Source organism: Diabrotica undecimpunctata, chromosome 9 (genome assembly GCF_040954645.1).
Source record: "Diabrotica undecimpunctata isolate CICGRU chromosome 9, icDiaUnde3, whole genome shotgun sequence".
In the NCBI taxonomy this organism is placed as follows: Eukaryota; Metazoa; Arthropoda; class Insecta; order Coleoptera; family Chrysomelidae; genus Diabrotica; species Diabrotica undecimpunctata.
Window position 1 is genome coordinate 64664150 of NC_092811.1, and position 18682 is coordinate 64682831.

Consider the following 18682-nt stretch of genomic DNA (forward strand, 5'->3'; position numbering starts at 1 on the left):
TAACTAAAAATATTTTGACGAAATCCTCGTACAGGTCGATTTTTGTTTTTTGTTGTGCATTTTTTTGAATATAATCTTTTTATACAGGGCGTGTCGTGTAAGAGTGGCCAATACCAACTTTCTTATTTTAAATACAACACCCTGTATATTATTATATCTTTTGATTTCTAAGAATATTCTAGATAAAATTTATATTCAATCTTCTATTCCTATCTTTAACTGTTTTTGAGTAATCGAGGTTGGAAAAGTGACAATTGCTCACAAAATCTAAACAGTTCGATCTAGAGTAAAATGGTTTTTATATTAAGACAAAAGCTTTTTGTATTTACAAAAAGCTTTTGTCTTTATATTGATTCAGGGTATACAGCCAACTATTGGATTTGGTCCATTTTAATTAGTTTTTATATTACTATCTTAGTTTTTAATATGCTATCTAGTGGTATTAAATAAAAATAAAATACGAAAATTGTCGTGGTCGGCCCTAAATTTCAAAATTTGTCATTTTGAATATAATCCTATCATCTCTGGGTTTGATACCACTAGATAGCATATTAAAAAGTAAGATAATAATGTAAAAACCATTTTACTCTAGGTCGAACTGTTTAGATTTTGTGAGGAAAAATACACGAAATGTCACTTTTCCAACCTCGATTACTTAAAAACGGTTAAAGATAAGAATAGAAGATTAAATATAAATTTTACCTAATATTCTAAGAAATTCAAAAATATAATAATACACAGGGTGTTGTATCTAAAATAAGAAAGTTGGTATTGGCCACTGTTACACGACACGCCCTGTATAAAAAGATTCTATTGAAAAAAATGCACAACAAAAAATAAAAACCGACCTACATGAGGATTTCGTCAAAAGATTTTTAGTTACAAAAATATTGAATTTATCCGTTACCTTAGGACCTCACTGTATATAAATCACAATGGATCATTTTATGTACCATTATAGGTATGTGCCATGTATAGCCTTGATAAAGACTTAAAATAAAGTAAAAACATTGGCAAATTTTAAACATTAACTAGGTTTTAATTGTCCCTAACCCACTATTACCATTAGAAGCTATTAAGTGGACACTACTCCTAAAACTTTGTTTACGTTGAAAGCTATGTATCGCCATTTTAAAAAGAGAGACCAAGAAATTTTGTAAATTATATGTTTGCAACTGTGTTTCTTACAAAAACCTTTTGTATGTATATAACTTCTTTATTATTCACTTCTAATGAAGTTAAGAGATAAAATACTGATTCTGAATTTTGTTTAAAAGAAGTGTACCTTTAAACATTTGATTTTCAACTTCTTCAAAGTTACAGTAATTTCAACATCTTTTCAATTCTTGAGTACTTCAATTCCCAAGAGATTTCAGTAATTTTATTTTATTTTTTTCTACGTAGGGCAAACACAACCATGAGATATAATCGAGACTCCATATATTTCAAACTAGGTTGATTTTGATAAAATTGGTTTTTGTTAGGTACAGATAATAATTACCTATGTAGTGCCTTCATAACAGGTAATTCTTATTTTTATGTTACAACCTTAAAATAAAACATACATTATGTCGAATAAATTTTGATATATTATTTATTAACAAACGGTTAAAGAAAAACAAATATGTGTTAAAATACGACTCTTTTTTAATTATTGCTTTTCATAGTATATGGACATAATATTTTATCTCTTTTTAATGTAAAAGAATCTGGTTCGTTTTGATTGTGCATCTATTATTATATAATACCACATCAAACCAGATTCAGTGACGTACGAGAAGTATGGGCAGAGGAAAGAAAAATACACACAGTTGTAAGAAGTCAGATACCAAAAAATAAAGGAGAAAGTTATGTGCACTTTGCGTTCGGCAATAATGTGCCTGTTGTCTTAAACATCTTCACTTGCAAAAATTTTCACAGTGAGTGTTATCAAATGGTCGTATACTCTTATAAGTACTTTTGTTTGCTTTCTAAGTATTTTTCATGGACTTTGAATTTGCTAAAATATTGGAAAGTGTCATCGAAAATGCAAATCGAAGAGAAATACGAACAAGAACGAGAAAATACAGCCCATATAGCCCATAATGCGACGTAACAGCCCAAGACATGAAGTTACAATCATTGTAACATTTAATTTTAACATTTAATCCTACTATACCAGAATTTCTTTAGTAATACCAAATAATTCATTACAACAGAGCTCTTTTACTCAGGGAATAATCAGACTAGAAGTTGTTAAAAGACGATAAAACATTTTTAAATTACTGAGCTTAAAAAATGTAAAATAAAAGTATTTAGCAAATTAAATCAAATTTGAAGCTGTCATAATTTTAAAAGAAAAATATTCAATCTCGAAAAAAGCAATAACTACCTGCCTACAATTTATAGATAAAGAGTAATATACTCTAACAAGTTAAATTTTTAAACATCCGTTTCGACAACAAAATATTACAATGACTGAACAGATGAATTGACTCAGGTAGAATTCCACCGAAACCTTTAGGTATTATTGTCGACTTGAGTCATAAACCAATGGATGCTAAAGGTCCAAAGCCAATCGATGCCAAAGAAACCGCAACAGCGATTGATGCCAATTGGTACCGCAACAGAATTCGCTGTATATTGTGGCCCGTGAATATTCACGGATGCCAAATGAGAATACTTTTCGTCCAGAAGTCAATTGGTACTACAAAGAAATATATATATATATATATATATATATATATATATATATATATATATATATATATATATATATATATATATATATATTAATAAAATATATACTGTCTCTTCTTCTTCTAATGCAAAAAATAAACATACAAAAGAAACAATACACCAGTAAGTTTATAAAGGTAAGGTCTATAAATCTGTGAAATTGGTATTTGGAAAGATTTGGGTAGATGTAGAAAAAAAAATGATTTAACTTTTTTCATATTTTGCTTGTGTGTATTAGTCCTTAAATTTTTGGTACTAAAATTAAAACGATTCTCAAAATATTATATTTTATTCTCTTGGTCTGGGATAGCACCAAGATTAACATAATTCTCCTGCCATGGAAGCCACCCTTCTCGAGAAATAAAATAATCTGCCAATCTCTCCCTTTGCAGTTTGGCACAATGTGTTGCATTATTTGATCCAACCTTGTTGACTGTTCTTAAGGAGTAGGGATCCTCTCTCCAAGTCCCAGGATGTAGGCAGTCCCAGATTTCAGAGTAAGGCATATCCTTTTCACTACATTGAAGAAAATTATGTAATACTACTGTAGCCTGCACAATTAGTTCGCTACCTTCTAGTTCCGCCTGTATGGTACGACGTAAAATTTGCCACCTCTGACTTAATATACCGAAGACATTTTCAATAGTTCTTCTCCCTCTACTACCTCTGTAATTAAAAATATTTTTTTCTCGCCCAAGTTATTTCCTGCATATGATCATTATGTTTTGATGTAGAGGGAATGCAGAATCTGCAACAATATAATGGTTTATTAGGAGATCTGTTTTGGGTAAGGTCTTTGGGGGAGGAAGATTTAAATTTCCATTTAGTAGTGCACTCCCTAAACCACTGGCTTTAAAAATGACCCAATCATGGTTCGATCCAAAACCTCCAATATCCACCATTGTGAAACGGTAATTTGCATCACATGTGGCCATTAAAACATTACTAAAAGTTTTCTTGTAGTTGAATTAAGTACTTCCAGATTTTGCTGGTGCTTTTATTGCAATGTGTTTACCGTCCACTGCCCCAATGCAGTTTGGTAAATTCCACTGCTTGTAATATCCCACTGCTTGTAATATTCCTCTGCTCTATTTTTCCATTCTCTAACTGTTGGGACTGGCAGTTGCGAGGGTGAAAGGACATTCCATAGTATTTCACAAGTATCTTTAATAATCTTATGTGCTGTTGTTTTGCCTATTCTGTAATTCCATGCGATTTCTTGCATGGAACAGCCTTCTGCTAAGTAACTAAAAACCATTAAAAAACTGAGTAAAATGCATTAATATTTTAATGAAGAACTTACTGCAAAACTAATACGAGTCGATGTTCTGGTGTCAAATAGCCTTTCTTTCTGTTTCTCTGTGGGTATGGTCTTGTTATACGTAGTAAATAATAAAACTGATTTTTTGTTATACGTGTGTACTTAAAGAACTGTTCCTCATCCCATTCCAGCTCTTTCATACCTTTAAATAGAGTAACAAAAAGCCCTTCCTTATCACGCTTTCTATTTATGGGTCTTACACCAAACCTTCTTACTCTTCTTTGCTTGTTAAGAACTATGGCAGATATAGTCGCTACAATTGTTAAATAAAGTGGGACTGCTGCCATGGCCAAAGCAACTTTTCTGTTAATCTTCATATTTAGGATTTACAATTCAATATGTTGATATGAAAGATCATGAATTAAAATCTATAATGTTAGGAGTGCATGAATTAAATGAAAGGCATACTGCTAAGTATATAGCAGAAAAACTAGAAAATTTATGCACAGAATGGGACTTAAAGAAAGATTATATCACAATAGTAACAGATGGAGGAGCAAATATGGTAGAAGCAAGTGAAATATTTGTAACAAAAAAAATTAGGGCCGATTGTTCGAACGCTAATCAAAACTTGATTGTAAACAAATATTTAATTACAATAAAATACGTCATAGCAGCTGTCAAAATTGTTAAAAATTGCTTATTGTTATTGATTTGTAAATAAAAACATGAAATTAATATCAGAAAGAGTTTAATTATAGTTTATTTTAAATTAAAACGCAAAATAATAAAATAGAATAAAATAAATCAGTCAACCTCAAAATGTGGCGTATTTAATTTAATTAAATATTTGATTACAATCAAGTTTTGATTAGCGTTCGAACAATCGACCCTTAGTTTGTTTTGCAAATACACTAAACTTAGTAGTTGAACGGTCAATTCAAAACACACAAGAGTTGAAAGAACTTATTAATGAAGTTATACAAATAGTTACTTGGTTCAAAGATAGTGTGGGAGCTAGCGATGAGTTACGTACTTTAACAAACTACAAATTAATTCAAGAGGTATGTACTTTATGTATATATTTTATTCCAAAATGTAGGATATAAGTTTCATAACATTTATTAATAGGTTAGCACACGTTGGAACTCAACATATTACATATTTTGTACATTGGAAAGATTTCTGAATTTAAGAGGTTCAATAAGTAACATAATAAATAAAAATATTATTGCACCATTAATGCTAACAACTCTTGAATGTGACTATGTTGGTGAAATTTTAAATCTTCTAAGGCCCCTAGAAGAAATAACGAAGGAAATATCAGGCGATAAGTATCCAACCTGTGGTATGATCATACCACTAATAAATGTGTTGAATATGCAAATTTCTAAAATAAAACCACAGTATTCCATTAGTGAAATCCACTATGGCAGTATCTACCTTACTTGATCCTAGGTTCAAGAAGCTACATTTCCAATATGCTCAAGCACTGGCAAAATCGATTATTGCTTTAAAAGAAGAATATAAATCGATATCAAATATATTGAATCTCAATGAAAGTGATGAATCATCAGATTCAGATCATAAATCAGGTAAATAATTAAATTACATTTTATATTATAACAATAATATTTATTTATAAACCAAGAATATGCTTAAGTGAAATGTTTGTTACAGAATTCAATTTATGGCAAGATCGCCATAATTGTTAAAAGAAAATTGGATTAAATTCAAACAGAAAACAGTGATGCTGATGGTAAATTACCAGAAATCTCCATGTATTTTCAAACTCCACCAACAGGTCGAAAGACCTGTTGGTGGAGTTTGGAGACAATCCTTTAGATATATGGAAAGAATTGGCAAGTATTTTTGTAGTGTTGGGACCCATGTCCCTTCAGAACGTATATTTTCAAAAACTGGAATAATAATTAACCAACAGAGGAATCGGTTAAAACCCAAAACATTAAATCAACTGTTGTTTCTACAATGTGTCCAGGACAAATATTGGGGGTTGGACTAGCTTGAAGTATAATTGATTGTATTATTAAGTTTTGGTAAAATTTAGTTAACCATTTTAGGTTTAAATAAATTTTACTGATCTTAATTATAGTTACTAATATAATGGGCTGTTTCTTTTTTACACCAGAATTCAATTTTTAACTGTGGAGTGGCTAGCCAAAAGGAAAAAAAATGTTTTCCCCAGTGACCTTGAAAACATGGAAACTATCCTTTACATGTTGCATTTTTTCAAAGCCAGTGAATTTATGATTTTGATTCAATATCAGCATTCAGCTCGAGAATTAGAACGGGAGTCATCTCAAACCTCAAACATAAGGATCCGGGCAGTTTCCTTCTCGATTGCAAAGCCCTGTTTAAGCGGAGAATCCAAAACGCCCTTAAGAAAGACGAGGCAGTAAAGGTGAATATGACATTTGGTGGAGACTTCGAGATAGCCAGCGGAGAGAAAATCCTTAAGGATACAAAATATTTTACTACTTCAAACTCACCAATCGAACTGGCAACAAGTTGCTTCCATAAAGTCCTCGTAGACATACCGTCTCAGGACTTGCAACTTCAACGTGGAGTCATATGTCGCCATGTTACCTAATCCAACGGTAACTTTAACATCATAAGTATTTATAAGATATAATGTCGAACAAATGTAACTAATTATTTGTTAACGGGTTTTTACCCATATATTTAGTGGCTACATTCATGTACTCCTAGACACCGATGATGGAATGATGTATTCCGAAAACGTTCTGTCTAACACAGCCCGTTTGGGTTTTTAAATATATACCTTTTACAAAGGATTTTAATTAATTGTTTGAAAAGAAAGTAATGGAACCCATCAACAGAGACTTGGAAGAATTCCAAGAACGTGATTCCGGATGGGCACTAAAGGCAGTTGTTAACCTGGGGGTAAATATAAACAAATATACGCCGCAACTTGGTTCCTCATACATCGAACTTATTCCTCAAATAAAGAGAAAGAAAGCATGCGTTAACGTCAAAAATGATGACGAGGCATGCTTTGCGTGGTCTGTCATTTCAGCGTTGAATCCTGTTGATAAAGATCCTCAAAGAGTGTCAAAATACTCGCATTACTCCCAAGTGCTGAAGTTGAAGGGACAACAGTGGCCAATGTCGATGAAGCAGATTCCTAATTTTGAAAAACAGAATGATATATCCATCAATGTTTACGTTTTGAAAAAAGAAAAAAGAGATTTTACGACCCTCACAACTTATTTAACTAAAAACAAGAAGGATAAACATGTGAATCTGCTTCTTGTTCAAGATAAATACGATGATGCACAAGGTTGTATTAGATACCATTATGTATGGATAAAAAATCTATCCCGCCTCCTTTCTAAGCAGCTTAGCAAAAATAATCATAAAAAATATTTCTGTGATGCTTGTCTTCACTATTTTAGAACTGATGAAAAATTAAATGTTCATAAGGCATGCTGCAAAGGCCAATCAGATCATATCTGTGATAGGTGTTTACAACCATTTTCATCGGCTGTTCAGCTAGAAGCACACACCAAGGATTGCGTAAGAATTAACGAAACAGCCATTAAAATGCCCGAGGAAAGCAATAAAATGTTAAAATTTAAGAATTTCCGGAATAAGATTAAAGCCCCCTTCGCCGTGTACGCGGATCTCGAGAGTGCTTTGAAACGTACAGGAGATCCTAAAAAACCTCAAGAACATATTCCTCTAGCAGCTGGTTATTTCTTTAAATGCTCGTATGATGACACTTTGTCGTTTTATAACTCATATAGAAGAAAGGATTGCATGAAATGGTTCGCAGATGAACTTAATCAGCTTGCTGAGAATGTCTCTACGGTGTTTTTGTGCCCATATGATATAAATATAACAACTCAGCAAGAGAGTGATTTTCATGCAGCCACTCATTGCCATATCTGTGAGAAACGCTTCTCTCCTAAAGATAAGAAAGTTCGAGAACATGATCACTTTATTCCTGACAATAATTATCGCGGCGCAGCTCACGAAGGGTGTAACATTAATTACAAAGATGCTCATACAATTCCAATAATATTTCATAATCTCTCCGGATATGACGCACATTTTATTATTAACGATATTGCTGCACACATCAAAGGCCCCGTAGATCTTCTTCCTATTACTAAGGAAAAATACATTTCTTTTACAAAACATATTGATGATGCTCGAATTAAATTCCGTTTTATCGATAGTTTTCGATTTATGTCTTCTTCTCTTGATAAATTATCTTCTTACCTCCCCGAGTTTCCTAATCTCAAGTCCCAATATACTTCGCTTCCTGAGGAGAATTTCCATCTTCTAACTAAAAAAGGTATCATGCCATATGATTATATAGATTCATTTAAAAAATTCTGTGAGACTTCTTTGCCTCCTATTGAGTCTTTTTACAATAAACTTGAAGATAAGCCACGTCCTCGTCGACATTATCGTCGCGCTAAAGAAGTCTGGTCGTCATTCAATTGTGCAACTCTCGGGGATTATGTCGATTTATATATGAAAACTGACATTCTTCTTCTTGCAGATATCTTTGAGCGATTCCGATCCAGTTGTCTTCGAACTTATAATCTTGATCCTGCTCACTATTATACTTTACCTGGTTTTACGTGGGATGCAATGCTTAAATATACAGGACAAGAACTTGAACTTTTAACAGATCCTGACATGCATTTGTTTGTTGAGCGCGGCATTCGTGGTGGTTTGAGTCAAGTTTGCTCTAAAAGACGATCTCGCGCTAACAATCCATACATCAACAACTATGATCCATCTAAACCGAAAACGTTTCTTATGTACATTGACGTTAATAATCAGTATGGTTGGGCCATGTCTCAATATCTTCCGTATGGTGGATTCGAGTGGGTCGATAGCAATATTGATGTCCTTTCCATTGCTGACGATGCTTCTGAAGGGTACATTCTCGAGGTTGATCTGGAATACCCTCAATATCTCCATGATCGTCATAAAGATATCCCGTTTTGTCCTGAGTCTTTAAATTCTAAGAATATGCTTCCTCCTACACGTCCGCGAGAGCAGACTAAATTAATGGCCTCCCTACATGATAAAGAAAGATATGTAATACATTATAGAGCACTAAAACAGGCGCTTGCAAATGGATTGATCTTGAAAAAGATACATAGAGTATTGAAATTCAAACAGGCTCCATGGTTAAAGTCATACATTGACTTGAATACAAATCTCCGGAAGGCAGCGAAAAATGAATTTGAAAAGGATCTTTTTAAGCTTATGAATAATGCCGTGTTCGGGAAGACTATGGAGTCAGTGCGCAAGCGCGTTGATATAAAGTTGCTTACTTTGTGGGAGGGTCGTTACGGAGCTGAAGCTAGAATAAGTAGTCCCCTGTTTAAGAATGCAACGATTTTTAGTGAAAACTTGGTAGCTGTTGAGATGCGTAGAGCTGAAATATGGTTAGATAAACCAATCTATATCGGAATGAGTATTTTAGACTTAGCTAAAACGACAATTTATAATTTTCAATATGGATACTTAGCTGGCAGGTTCGGTGAAAACTTTACAACTTGCTATACTGATAACGATAGTGTAATCGTGGAAATACGTGAACAAGACCCATATGTGGCTATGAAAGAAGATTGTTACAAATATTTTGATACATCAGACTATTCTGAGAATAATATTTATAGAATACCTCAGGTTAACAAGAAGGTGTTGCGCATGATGAAAGATGAGAATAATGGCCGCATTATGACTGACTACATAGGTCTTCGAGCAAAATTGTACACGACAAAAGTAGCTACCACTGAAGATGAGCTCGAAGAAAAACGTAAAGAGTTGAAAGACGAAGAATATGAGGATGAAGAAATTGAAGTAATTATTAAAAATTTTAGGTTAACAAAGAAGGCGAAGGGGTTGAAGAAATCAGTAGTAAACACTAAAATTGCATTTGAAGACTATATAGAGTGTTTGGATGACTTTAAATATAAGACCGCCACGCAGAATCTTATAAGATCAGATAGGCATCATGTATATACAATTACCCAGGAAACGGTTGCGCTTAGCCCCAATGATGATAAAAGAAATCACATTCCGGAGTCTTATGATACTTTACCTTGGGGTCATTATTTGATTGATAATCAGATGGATGTTGATTAGAGTTAAAATAAAGCATGATTTTGCTAAGTACTCAATTTTAACATTTATCCTTGATGATTTGATTGACTGTAAGATGGATGCAAATTGTATATTATCATTTTTTAAAACTTAATTTTTCCTTTTATCACTCATTGTTTTTATATAATAAATAAGCATAGCATATTTAGTTGATTTAATAGAGTCATTTTAAAACTTTATTTATTACAGCTACCATAATGCTAAATATATCTGGAACATACCCTTTTATTATATTCCTTTTCTCAACCTTTTCCTTATTCATCGTTTTTTTATATAATATAGTAATTCTAATAGATCTTAGTTGTGTATATATTATTTTTAAATTACGATACTTAAGATTAGCACATATACAAAAAAAGATATTTAGCTATGACCACTAAAAAGATATCTGATATGGACCGCTGGCAAATTAATGAACCGATCTTATTAAGTTAGGATCTAGTGTTCGTACAGCCTCCTAGCAAGATAATCAATAATGGTCGTCTTTACCCCGATTTAGTTTTAAGTCTGTTCTTCGATAGGAATCTACGACAAAAGGACGCGGAAAACAGGACGCGGAAAAAAGGACGCGCGAAAAAAGGACGCGCGAAAAAAGGACGCGTGGAAAAAAGGACGCATATTATTAATGAATTACTATAAATAGTTTATTTTAATTGACATTGGCCATTACCCCCTTTTTATCCCCATATGTTATTACAGAAAATGATTCTACCTAACCTAAAATCGGTTACGGTAAGAGTAAAAAGTGAAAAATAATTATATGAAAAAAACTTGCCCTCACATTTTATCGAGGCTTAGGACTAAAATATCTTAAGTAAAATAATAAATACTAATATAATGTTGATTCAAGATTTCTGGTATTGAAACAGGTTAGATTCCATATTATCAGAATTATGTATGGGATTAGAAAAACCCAAGTACCAGCCCAGTAAGGGGTCTAATGAGGGTTTAACGCGAACCGGAAGGTTGGTAAATTCCGCAGGTAATGTTAAGAATGTAAATAGAAACGATTAGTAAGAAAATAAAACTTTCTAATTGTTTGATAATTGTTTTTAAGAAATGAATATTACAAAAGGTCCGATATAACAAAACATCATTAACCAAATTGTTTATATAGGGGAAACTTGTCGCGGTAGGTAATTTATTCTGTTCTTAACAAGAAAACATTTTACAAATTGTTATCAGTCTGTTAAGATGGTGTTAGCGTTTGTGAAAAGCCAAAAAGGCAACAACTTGTTACTTTATAATGGATTTCTCCATAAAAAAGAGCGAGTGATTGGTGAAAAGACAATTTGGAAGTGTGCTACTTATAATAAGTGCAAATGTACAGGAAGAGTGCATACCGTTGTGGATGAAATTACAAAATCCACAGAACATAATCACGTTGCAGACACGGCAAAGATTGAAGCAAAAGAAGCTTGTAACCGGATGAAAGAAGTTGCACAACAACTGGAACACTCCACCCAAGGTGTAGTAAGTGAAATTTCTCAAGGACTTTCCTTAGCTGCTACGGCACAACTTCCATCAGTGTCGTTGTTAAAAAAAAACTGTGCAAAGAGTTCGGAACGAGCTAGGAGGTACGCCCGCAAATCCGAGAAATTTAGAAGAACTTGTGCTTCCTGAAGAATATAAAACAACTACAGGCGGTGAGCTATTTCTATTATTTGATAGCGGGCCAGAAGAAGAACGTATTTTGTTATTTTCAACACAAAGAAATTTAAGATTTATGGAACAATGCGATCATTGGTATGCCGATGGAACATTTAACTCAGCACCACCATTGTTTTCTCAAATATACACAATTCATGGAGTGCGATACAGTAATGTAATCCCGACTGTATTTGCACTTCTAACGAACAAAACACAAGAGACTTATACACGTGTTTTTCAGCAACTAAAGGTGTTGAATCCGGCCTTGCGCCCTCTAACAATAATGATGGACTTTGAAAAAGCAGCAATGAATGCTGCACAAACTGAGTTCCCAAATGTGAGAATCCGCGGATGTTTTTTTCATTTCTCGCAGTGTATGTGGCGCCATATTCAAAGTGCCGGATTGCAACGTAGATATATTGAGAATCCTGACTTCGCCCTTCACCTAAGACAATTGACAGCTCTTTGACAGCGTTTGTTCCAGACAACCATGTAGTCAGAGTGTACGAGGAGTTGCTCAATAGCGATTTTTATACACAAAATGAAGAACTACTAGTGCCGCTGATTAATTACTTTGAAGACACTTGGATAGGGAGATTAGCTAGAAGAGGAAATCGAAGACAACCCCTTTTTCCAGCAAATGTATGGAATTGTTACGATTTGGCAGACCAAGATATACCTCGAACTAATAATGCTGTCGAAGGATGGCACAACAGCTTTTCTTCTCTTCTCAATAGTGCACATCCGAATATTTGGAAATTTATTAATTCTCTAAAATAGAATATGATTTAAATGTTTTGAAAATAGAGCAGTACATTTCGGGCAATGTACCTCCACGCAAAAGAAAATATCAAGATACAGCAAACAGGATAAGGGCTATTGTTGCCGATTATGCTGACAGGCCAACTTTAGAATATTTAAGAGGCATTGCTCACAATTTTCAGTTGCAAACATAAAAAAAATACAAAAAAAATTAATATCAAAAATAAAACAAAAAAAAAATAAAATGACAAAAAAAATCCAAAAAAAGCAAAAAATTTAAAAAAAATTTAAAAAAAACTTGTAAACACGCCAGCTTCTGCTGCCAGTCATAAGCCTGGATAAAGTGTGAAGGCAAGTTTTTTTCATATAAATATTTTTCACTTTTTACTTTTACCGTAACCGATTTTAGGTTAGGTAGAACCATTTTCTGTAATTATATATAGGGGATAAACGGGGGTTTTTTCCGCGTCCTTTTTTATGCGTCCTTTTGTCGGTATACCCCCAAAATTGCTTAGTGGCTTAGGTGGTGGTCTTTAGTCTCCTCCCAGTTATCAGGTGCGTAACACTTAAGTGATTTGCGGCTATTATTTTTCAGACTTCTTATCACTGCCCTATGCTCTATTCAATGCCCTCTTTTACCTATGAAAAAAAAACCTATGACAAACAAACAAAACTATGATTTGTTGACAAACCTATGTATGTATGACAAACCTATGGCTTGTTTTTAAACCAGGAGGAGTAATTCAAATTTACCTTTTATTTTTTTTTACCTTTAATAATTTTATAATGCTATAATATTTATGGATTACCGTCTAAGGCCGTCATGATCAACCCAAAAAGAAGATATAATATATTTGCTGAATTTTCTAGCGACTTTCTTGGCTATGAAACTTTTTAGTTTACTCCTCCTGGTTTAAAAACAAAACATAGTGGAGGATTAGGTTGATTTTGTGTCGGCATTTCAGATTATTGCATAACAGTATGTCGAATATGCGAAAGCAAATATTATTCTCGACGGGTGTAATTTCCTCAACAAAATAATTGTTTGCCTACGTTTGGAAGAGTATGTCATAATCCCACAGGTATTTCCCTCACTATAGTCGAAGTTGTTATTTCACGTAGATTTTACTAAAATACATTCGAGACATTATAATATTTACTTATTTAGTGTAAAAACATGTAAAATGTAAATAATAATTTTGAAATAATACCAAGAGTTAATGGATTTTGGGAACAGCTTTGACCTTGAAAATGCCACAAAGAATATAACTAAATATCTCTTTTCTTACTCAGACTCTTTAAAGTCTTTTACAATATTTTAGAATCGAAGATATATAATTATATTATTAATGTATTGGATTTTGACAAGAGCTATGCATTATGCCTATTTAGTACACAAGTTTATGTGAAATGTTCAAGGTCATAGCTGTTCCCATAATCCATTACCTCTACCTGTATAATTTGTTTACGATTAAAAAGACATTAATAGATTACGTCATATTCAAAGAAATATTACTTGCTAATGACATAAGTATTTGTATAATACAGTTAAAAACAGGTCAAATATTTCTCAGTATTTAAAATTTGGTTTTTTTTTTTTAATTAACGTGTCTTGACAGCTTATGGCCATTGACACGGGTACAATAGTTTACAACATTATACATATTTTATATAGGTATAGGTACAAGAATTTAATATGAACATTTTTTTTTTTTTATAGAAAGTTTAGAACAATAAAGCTTATCACTATGCACTGTTTATATTAGCTGAAATAAACTTGTTTCTTTTAAAAATCTAAGAACACTGTCAAAACGGTTTGGAACACTGAGAATGTCTTTTAGATTTCCTTTTAGGCTGTGCCATAAGGTATCCATGTGTGAGACGTGTATGCCCTATTCGTAGTCGGTGAATAACTGATTTTTCTTTCCTGTTCATAGAGGAGATATTGACGCGAGATAAGCCGGGCTGAACTTCATGCAGCTTAGTTTTTGTTTTACTCCACAGGTCCGCCCATGAGCTGAGGATTTTTTGTTTTACCAATATTTTAAGATCCGTATGGATTTGGACCTCTTGGAAGGCTATGTCAGAAGAACATGCTGCTTTAGAGGCTTGGTCTGCTTTTTCGTTTCCCAATATACCAACATGAGATGGAGTCCAGATCATTATGACTTTTATGTTAGCAGAATATAGTTGGTTACAGATAGTGTGGATTTCCTGGACTAGCGGGTTTTTCGAGAAAATGCATCTTATTGAATAAATCGAGGAAAGAGAATCAGTGCAAATGGCGATTTTTATGCTTTCATTTGAAGTAGGACGGATTGAAGTCTTTAATGCTTGGAGTATTCCATATAATTCTGCGGTATAGATACTACAACCTTTAGGCAATCGCACAGAGCTTATTGTCGTCGTCAGTGTGGACACAGCGGAGCCACAACAGTCTTCATTCTTGGACGCATCGGTGTATAAAATTTCATCAAATTGTGTTAAGTTAAGGATGTTTTGGAAGGATTTTTTAAGGATTAAGTTTGGGGTTTCTGTTTTGTCGAATCTGCATAAATCAGTATTGAAAATTGGAAGATTGTGCATCCATGGAGCTGTCTTGGGGGTATAAATAGAAGTAGTATTGGAGAGGTTGATGGAATCTAATAAAGGAGATAATATTTGTGGTAATGTGAGAGACTGATTGGAAGCGTTTACTGGGGGAGGTTCTATGGGATTGATTAGATTTATTACCGGGTTACTTGGGTTTGCTGATATTCTTACAAAGTATGAAAGTAGAAGCTGCTGCCTTCTTAGATGGAGTGGTGACTCTGAAAATTCAACGCACAGACTTTCAGCGGGGCTTGATTTGAAAACACCGAGGCATAGTCGTAGGGAAGTATTTTGAATCGTGTTTAGAGACTTTAGTAGGGAGCTACTAGATGTCATATAAAGAATACTGCCATAATCTAGCTTAGAGCGAATTAACGCTCTATATATTTTAAGAAGAGATTCTTCGTCAGCTCCCCAAGAGAAGCTAGCAAGAGATTTAAGTAAATTGGTCCTTTGGGTACAGTTTCCTTTAAGTTTCTGAATATGCTGTCTCCAGATAAGCTTTTTATCAAAGGTGATACCAAGAAGTGTCAAATAATTAACTGTTTGTAAACGAAGTCCGTTTAGAGTTATAGAAGGTGGATTAGGTCTATGCTTTTTGGTAACGTGAATTACTTTGGATTTAGGAGCTGAAAACACAAATCCAGCACGCGTAGACCAGGTGTCTATTTTGTTTATTGTGTTTTGTAGCAAAGTGCTGGTGGTAGCTGTGACTCTGCCTCGGCAGTATAATATAATATCATCAGCATATATTGAGTACCTGACTGGTGGTTCTATATATGAGGAAAAGTCATTCATGCTAAGTAAAAATAAGGTAGTGCTTAAGACTGAGCCCTGAGGCAAACCGTTGTCCAAAGCATGTGGTTTTGATATTTTTCCATTTGTTAATACTCTAAAATATCGACTTGTTAAAAAATTTTTAAAAATAAATAAATGTTACCAGTTAAATAAATTATATTCCGTTAATTTTCTTAGAATTAGAGGTCTTTGTACAGTGTCGAAGGCACTTTGGATATCTAAAGTTACTGCTATGACTTCGCTTCTATTCGAAAATGCATTAACAATGTCAGTATGAAGTGTGACCAGGTTATCCATTGTACTTCGATTTGATCTGAAACCTGTTTGGAATGGGTCAAGAATGTTATTTCTTTCTAGATACCATAGTAAGCGTTTATTGGCCATCTTTTCTAACAGTTTACATAGTGAACAAGTGAGAGAAATTGGTCTATATGATTTTAGAAGATTTGGAGATGAGTCATTCTTTTTAATAGGAATTGTAGTTGCTTGTCGCCATAACGTTGGGAACTGGTTTTGAGACCAGATCTTATTATACAACTCTAGCAGTTTGAGATGTGTGTCTGGATGGAGATTTTTTAAGAATATTGATGGAATATCGTCAGGACCGGATGCTGAGTTTTTCAATGAAGATATGGCTTCGTTTAATTCTAGGAGATTAAAAGGAAGATTCATAGAGCTGGTGTTAGAAAATATTTTGGGGCTGGAAATGTTGGTATCTGAGTTATTGGGAAGATTCGGAATATTTGACTTATCTGAAAAGTGAGAGGCAAAGATATCTGCAATATGTTGATCATCGGTAACTGTATGATCCTGCAGGGAGATGGCGGCTATTTTGCTGGATGTATTATGACCTTTCATACGTCTTATCTTTGACCACATTTGCGCGGGAGAAGTATCTTTTGTGATTGAACTAACGTATTGATTCCATGAGGCTTTCTTACTTTCTTTTAAAATACGCCTAGAATTGGCCCTAAGTTTTTTAAAATTTATTAAATCCGTGGTGGTAGGGGTCTTCCGGAATTTATTTAATGCTTTTTTGCATTGTTTGACAGCTATTTTGCACGACTCATTCCACCACGGAACAGGTTTCTTGGAAGGATCAATCGCGCATTTACCAATACATTCCTCAGCAGATTCAGTTAAACAGTTATTTAATAGTTTTACATCTGTATCTATATCATTGTTAAAAAGTAATTCATCGGTTTTTCCCTTAACAGTGGTTCTGAAAAGATCCCAGTTTGCTTGAGTAATTTTCCATTTTGTTATAATTCTTGAGGGCATTTTTGACTGGTCAGAGATAAGAATAGGAAAATGATTACTATCATAGAGACTGTTTAATGTGTACCATGAAAGTAAAGGAAATATTCCGGGATTACAGAAAGATAAATCTATGGAAGAGAAACTACCTGATTGGATGTGAAAGTATGTACTACTTCCTGAATTTAGTAAGTTTATATTTACGTTATTTATGAAATTTTCGATTGTTTTACCTCTTCCAAATGTGTTTTCGGATCCCCACATAGTATTATGTGCATTAAAGTCACCTACTAAGATAAAAAGGTGTAGGAAGCTGAGAAGTTAAATCTTCAAGATCGGAACTTATTAAACAGTAGTTTGGAGGGATGTATATGCAACAAATTGTAATTTTGTAGGGACACCAAGCTGTAACGGCTATAGCTTCGAGGTTTGTGTTTAGCGGAAATTCTTTATGGAAAATATCAGTGGAAACAAAAATTGATGCTCCGCCACTGGCACGAAGTTGGGTAGTTCGAATATAGTGGTAACCTGTAAAATTTTTAAGTTGTCCGGAATATTTATCAGTGAAGTTTGTTTCTTGTAGGCATAGAAAGTCGGGAGAAGACTCAGATATGAGCTGTTCAAGGCGTGGACGACGGGGATAAAATCCGTCACAATTCCATTGTATCAGTGTGAAGGTTGAAATTAATATGTAGAGTGTTTGGATGTTTGCGAGGTTTGTGAACTATCAGACAGGTATTCTTTATCACAAGCATCCTGGGAATTATCAAGACTGTTTATACTTTCAGAATCATCTGTTGCAGAATGTATTTTAGTTTTAATTTTTTTAATTAAGCGTGTAATTCTGATTTTTGTAGACCTATCTTTAAAATTAGGGTTTATTGATTGCAAAGTTAGAATGAGTGATTTAATCTGTTGTGAATTTAAATGCTTCTGAGACAGGGTCACAGCTGCCGTAAGCGTTCTCGATAAAGGCAATTATATTATCAGGAGGAACTGCAAAAGCTTCTGGGTTTTGTTTATAGGCTTCGTGTATTGCTTGCTTGGAGTCAGTGGATAGACTGGGGTCGAGAGAAGAACTACGTTTTCGTTTCTTTTTTGTGTTGGAGGTGCTAGAGGAGCTAGGAACTGTTTGTTTGGGAGGAAACATAGTTTGTTCTGTTGCAGGGTTTTCCCCAGATTGAAGGTTCTTATCGCTTATAGATGATACAGATGAGCGTGGCCTTTTCTGTGAAAGATGAGAACTTAAACATAGTTTATCTGACTTTTCAGATATTGTATCATTTTCGCAATTCTCTGGGGAAGAAGACAAATAAAATAGATTTGTTTGGGAGGGAGATGATTCAGAATGAGATGGAAATTGTGTATTCTGTTGCTGTGACGTTGATTCGATGGGGGGATTTGGGAGGACATGGGAAACAGTAGGATTTTCAGATGATAAGTTGTCAGATGAAGTATTGGGGCAATCAG

At 33.7% G+C, this 18682-nt stretch overlaps 3 protein-coding genes across 3 annotated transcripts; 2 read left to right on the plus strand and 1 right to left on the minus strand.

Annotated features, from left to right (window-relative positions):
• The first annotated feature begins 6823 nt into the window (after window positions 1–6823).
• LOC140451012 (uncharacterized) lies at window positions 6824–10135 on the plus strand. Its single transcript, XM_072544718.1, has one exon. It carries the CDS (start codon window positions 6824–6826, stop codon window positions 10133–10135), a length of 3312 nt encoding a protein of 1103 aa, XP_072400819.1.
• Window positions 10136–10832: 697 nt separating this feature from the next.
• LOC140451014 (uncharacterized) lies at window positions 10833–12759 on the plus strand. The gene is made up of 2 exons (XM_072544719.1): window positions 10833–12263; window positions 12595–12759. The coding sequence occupies exons 1-2, from the start codon at window positions 11880–11882 to the stop codon at window positions 12757–12759; spliced, it is 549 nt and encodes a 182-aa protein (XP_072400820.1). The 5' UTR covers window positions 10833–11879.
• Window positions 12760–13183: 424 nt separating this feature from the next.
• LOC140451015 (uncharacterized) lies at window positions 13184–17236 on the minus strand. Its single transcript, XM_072544720.1, has 2 exons — window positions 16151–17236; window positions 13184–13204 (listed from the first exon to the last, which is right to left on the minus strand). Exons 1-2 carry the CDS (start codon window positions 17234–17236, stop codon window positions 13184–13186), a joined length of 1107 nt encoding a protein of 368 aa, XP_072400821.1.
• Between the last annotated feature and the right edge of the window lie 1446 nt (window positions 17237–18682).

Excerpts from the sequence above, each read along its gene's own strand:
- LOC140451015 (XM_072544720.1), bottom strand. The coding sequence starts at position 17,236 with ATGCCCTCAAGAATTATAACAAAATGGAAAATTACTCAAGCAAACTGG. Across the intron at positions 13,205-16,150 it reads TCCAAAGTGCCTTCGACACT|GTAAAAGAGGGCATTGAATA; the intron begins GTACAAAGACCT and ends TTTTTTTCATAG.
- LOC140451014 (XM_072544719.1), top strand. The coding sequence starts at position 11,880 with ATGGAACAATGCGATCATTGGTATGCCGATGGAACATTTAACTCAGCA. Across the intron at positions 12,264-12,594 it reads TTCACCTAAGACAATTGACA|AATGTTTTGAAAATAGAGCA; the intron begins GCTCTTTGACAG and ends GAATATGATTTA.
- LOC140451012 (XM_072544718.1), top strand. The coding sequence starts at position 6,824 with ATGGAACCCATCAACAGAGACTTGGAAGAATTCCAAGAACGTGATTCC.